This window comes from Sus scrofa, unplaced genomic scaffold (genome assembly GCF_000003025.6).
Source record: "Sus scrofa isolate TJ Tabasco breed Duroc unplaced genomic scaffold, Sscrofa11.1 Contig42, whole genome shotgun sequence".
NCBI lineage: Eukaryota > Metazoa > Chordata > Mammalia > Artiodactyla > Suidae > Sus > Sus scrofa.
The window spans coordinates 1,095,031-1,100,561 of record NW_018085200.1 but is presented as its reverse complement, the minus strand read 5'-3'; the positions used below and the strand labels follow the sequence as shown (position 1 = coordinate 1,100,561).

Below are 5,531 nucleotides of genomic sequence, written 5' to 3'. Positions count from 1 at the left end.
AGACAAGGTGAAAGGCAAACACCTTTCATGTAGGCAATTTAATTGATTCCTCAAAATAAACCTTAGAAGTAGGGACTCCAACCCACACTTTCAGCTAAAGAACCAGTGGTTCCACTAGAGGAACAATAAACCATGTGACATATGGTTTTTGAAAAGGACAGGGTAGGATTTGAGTTTGCACCTTCACATACCCAGTTGACTAGTTGTTCAGTTGCAATTAGCTGCCATCTCTCAATCTAAAGTCACTGATTATATTTCATCCATTCACCATTTAAAAAATATTTCATTAGCTTTCCCCCAGTCAGTTCTTTCCTTATCCCCATCAGATTCACATATGTCCTAGCACTAACTAAAAGGCTCAAATTGAAATCTGTCTTCTCCAAAGATCCTTTCTTTCCCCCCACAGAGCTGGGTATGACCTCCATCTTCCATGCTGTCTTACCACTCTGCACCACTGCTGGCTAACACACTCTGTACTAATAACCTGCTAATATTTCAGTTGCCATCACTAAATCACAAATTCTTGTGATCAAGGACTGTGATCTCCACAACTAGCACACACCCTGGAGATAGTAGTTGATCTTGCTGAATAATGTAAGGAGTGTGTAATATGTATTTAATTCAGGGAATGTACACAAATTGTGGTTATCCTCTTTCAGATAACTTGTTTATTACTGAATGCTTTTCTTCATTCCTCAAAACTGAAACTCTGTAGGGAAATGTTATGGGATGACAGACGCTCTTGTTTAAAAACCAGAAAACCAGAGCAAAGACAACAAATGGGGATAATAATTAGATGTAGGTAATAGGCATTAAATACTCAAGATAAGTCAGGCATTAGCCTGATGACTATACAAGCATTAGCTGAAAGAATCCTCACAAACTTTCTGGGTTGGTAGTGTTATTACCTTAATTCTATAGAGGAAAAACTGAAGCAAGTAGAGGTTAATTAACTTTGTCTGGCATATATAGCTAATAGATTGTGAGGTTGAGATTCATGTAGGCCAGTCAAGAATCTCTGTAATCACATTGTTTAGAAAAGAAATGTGAAAATTTCACACAACACTGTGCACTCTCTGGATATAGTGGCCTTCATTCAACCAGCATTTCATTCATTTATCCATATAGTTATCAAATATTCAGGGGCAACCTTCTATTTGCCACAATACTATAAAGTCAGAGAGTGTAGGAGAAAGCCAAAAGATGGTTTGTGTCCTTAAAGTGATTCAACTTCATGGTGGGAAGAATGAGGTGTAGCAGTTGTACTATCAGGTTTTAGATTATCAAGAATTAGTGAAAGGCTTGTTGGAAAGTGAAAGGCTTGTTGGAAAGTGAAAGGTAGTCGAGCGTGCAATACTAAAATAGCTACAATGCAAAGGGCATAGTGATCTTTAACTTGATATATGATTGCTGAGAACCATCTATATTTTAGGTTTGGAGGAAAATGCTAAATTTAACCATTGAGTAAAACCAGACATACACCTGGCCCTTATGAAGTCGACAATCCCGAGTATAACATAACATTGAATCAGTCAAAAGTGTAATGTTAAAATTATAGTTGTGGACAGTTCTACAAAGTTATATGCTATTGTGAGAATGTACACTAAGAAGACAGGACTTCAAGGGATCAGCCAAGGAGGCACTGAAAATGCAAAAGGATAAATATAACTAAATCCCAACAAATACAAAAACTGAAACTGACAATCAGCAAATTAAAGAAAAAAAAATTCAGGGACATAACAAATAATCTGGTAGTGTAACCATTTGTATAACCAAACTACATGAAGGCAGAAAATGAAATATTCATAAGTCCTGAAAACATTTATTAATCTACATTCATAATCATACCAAAATTAATTCTTCTTTGAGAGTGAAAGTTAAGACAAGAAATTCTCAGACAAGTGAAAACATAAAAACTCTCACTGAAGGCAACGATTAAGTTTTTTTATCACACAGAAGAAAACTAAGCCATGAATGAGGATTGGGAACAAAGAGAAGAGTGAGAGAGTAATTGACAACACTCACTAAAGTTGAAGGAGCATTGACATTGGACAAATATTAAATAAAAGTATAATTGTAATTATATATAATGTATAATATCTAAGGTTAATTATTAAATAATTTATTATATGAAATTTATAGCTGAAATGACAGCATATAAAATAGAAACAGGACATACCAAGATTAAAAATATTCTAAGTTCCTTCTGTCATTTCATAGCAAAGTAGACCTACTGGTAAATAGATATTTAAGAATGAATAGGAAAACTTAAGAGAATTTATTGAAATCAAATGTGTAATCAAGCATGAATTTAAAAAATGAAAGAAACATAAATTACAATTTAATTCAGAGCTGTTAAAGAATAAAAAGGCATAGAGAAAATTTGTAAAAAGCACAAAATAAGTTGTTATAAAGTATTCCAAAGTATAATATTAATAGTCAAATAAGGAACCTCATGATTAAAAAGACTCAGGGCCTGAAAATAAAAGGGTGTTATGCTAAGGGAAATAAGTCAGAGGAAAAACAAATACTGTACAATATCATTATATGTGAAATCTAAAAACAAAATAACAAAATAGTGACTATAAAAAAGAGATATATTTACAGATATAGAGAAGAAATTAGTGGTTACCAGTGGAGTGCCTGTCATGGCTCAGGGGAAACAAATCTGACTAGTATCCATGAGGACACAGGTTTGATCCCTGGCCTTGCTCAGAGGGTTAAGGATCAGGCATTACTGTGAGCTGTGGTGTAGGCCACAGATGTGGCCCAGATCCTGCACTGCTGTGGCTGTGGTGTAGGCAAGCAGCTACAGCTCTGATTTGACCCCCAGCCTGGGAACCACCATATGCTGTGGATGAGGCCTTAAAAAAACAAACAAAAAAAAAGAAGTAAACTAGTGGTTACCAATGGGTAGAGAGAAGGGAGAGGGACAATAGGGGGATAGAGAATTAAGGAGTAAAAACTACTAGGAATAAAACAAATGGGCTACAATGATGTATAGTACACCACAAGAATGTATCCACTCTTTAATAATAACTACAAATGGAGTATAACATTTAAAAATTGTGAACCACTGTGTTCTACATCTTAAACTTACATAATATTGTCAATCAGTTATACTCCAATTTAAAAAGGGTAGAAATATGTATAATAGGTAACTAAAAACAACTAAAAACGAATGCTGAAGATCTATAAATACTAAACTAGATTTTTAGATTTAAGCATTAGAGATGGGTTAGAAACTGTAAATGATAAAAGGAATAACACTATTTTACTACTTGACATGAACCAATAATTTAGCCTCAATTGTTTAAAGGAAAAAAAAAATACAAATCCGCAAACATTTCTCTCAGGTTTTATACATGAAACAATAAAATATTTGTAGGGATGCTGAAGATCTGAAGGAAAAAAAAAAAGATCAAATACATTGACCTAATTGAACCCTGCTCTGTTCAACTTCCATCACTTCTGAGAATTTTCTGGCACCATAGGGTCCCCAATGTGAATGACTCAAGAGAAAAAGGGCTCCATGACATGGAGTGATGTGCAATACCTGAGTTTCTAACATATCTGAAACAAAGGTGGCATTGTGTGAAAATATTAATGTTTTGTTATGATTATGCTAGTGCTCTTCATATGAATTTCTGTATTTCTCTGCTTGTTGGAAATAGTTCATAACCAAAAATAAAAGGTGAAACCACAAATCAGTGCTAAGATATGGATGCATATTGGTTAAGAAATAAAGGAAAAATTTTAAAATACTTAGGAAGTTTGCCATTTTCATCAAGACCCTATGAATGAGGATCCCATTAGAAAACCACTATCATCTAAAGATACTATTTGGAGTAATAACCTGACATTCCTCACAATTTTCATTGATACATAATTGGAATAAAGAGGAAAAAATGCACATGCTACAGTGGACAAGTTTCTGGAAAATTGTTTGGAAATCATTAAGCACTGAAAATCCAAATTGACATTACTGTAGCATCATTTGGTAATTCTCTCTTTGATAACTTAGTACTCACAAGAGTACTGTAGATAAAATTACCTGTCATTTACTGATTTTATGGAGCAATAATGTTTTCTGGCTTTGTCTTGGATTTCTATGTGGTATTTCATTTAAATACACTGAGGAAAACCAAGCTAGTGATCGGACACTCTTCCAGGTCTCATAAAGACAAAATATTACCCATTGAAAAAAAGCGATTTGTAAAATTCTCAGAAATTGGTCAGGGAATACGCATAAATAACATACCTCTGTGATTAAAATGTCTACCCTATTTGACAAACAATTTCTTTTGAACGACTTTCCTTACTGCCCTTTTAACGTCTTTGTTCCGAAGGCTATAGATCAGAGGGTTTAACATGGGACTCACAAAGATATAGAAAACAGCTACAATTTTGCCTTGTTCTACAGATGCCTCTGAAGGAGGCCTCAGATGCATGAAGAACAGTGTCCCATAAAAAATAGTGACAGCTGTCAAATGGGACCCACAGGTGGAAAAAGCCTTGTGCCTCCCCTCAGCAGAGCGGATACGTAGAATTGCTGTGAAAATAAAAATGTAGGAGATGAGGATGATGGTGAGAGAACAAGTGAGGTTGAAACCAGCCACCACAAACATGGCAGTCTCTTTGACATAAGTATCTGAGCAGGCCAGGACTAAAAGAGGTGGATCAGCACAGTAAAAGTGGTTGATTTCATTAGGTCCACAGAAGGAGAGGTGGAGCAAGAGGACGGTCTGTGCTAGGCCATTTACAAAGCCATAAATATAAGGAGCAGCAACAAGAGAGAAGCAGACACTTTGGGACATTTTGCTCCCATAGAGCAAGGGTTTGCAGATGGCCATGTAATGGTCAAAAGCCATCACTGCGAGCACATAATAATCTGTGATCACTAGGGCAATGAAAAAGTGAAATTGGATAACACAGCCAAGAAAGGAAATGGTTTTTCTCTTAGATAAGAGATTAACAAGCATCTGAGGAGTGACAGTGGTGGTGTAACAGAGATCTACAAAGGATAGATGGCTGAGGAAGAAGTACATTGGAGTGTGAAGTTTTGAGTCACTTTGGATTAACAAAATCATACTGGCATTGCCAATTACTGTAATAAGGTATACCACTAGGAATACCACAAAAATGACAGGCTGCCACTCAGCTCGATCTGTCAATCCCAGAAGAATAAACTCAGTCACCGCTGTGTAGTTGTCCTTTAACATTGTTTGCTTAGCTTCAAATGAGGTCTAAAGGAAAGGAAATAAACATGCATTTGTCTTTTGTCATTTTTTCCATTACCCACATCATGTCATCCGATGCACACTCCTCTCAAACCTGCAAATACATGTGGCATAAAGAAATAGCATGCAATTGATGTTTTCAGTACCTTAGTATAGAACTCCTTTATGTACAAGCAGTCATATTTTAACTGCTTTCTGCAAATCTTTTCATATTTGAAAAGCATTTATCCTTTCTGCAAAATCATTATCATAAATTCTTCACTTACAGTCCCCCTTAAACTTTGCTTTTCT

The 5,531-nt window shown here is 35.4% G+C and overlaps 1 protein-coding gene across 1 annotated transcript; it reads right to left on the bottom strand.

The window, feature by feature from the left end:
* Positions 1–4,283: 4,283 nt before the first annotated feature.
* Positions 4,284–5,222, bottom strand: LOC110258770 (olfactory receptor 1030-like). The gene has a single exon (XM_021082025.1). The coding sequence runs from the start codon at positions 5,220–5,222 to the stop codon at positions 4,284–4,286; it is 939 nt and encodes a 312-aa protein (XP_020937684.1).
* Between the last annotated feature and the right edge of the window lie 309 nt (positions 5,223–5,531).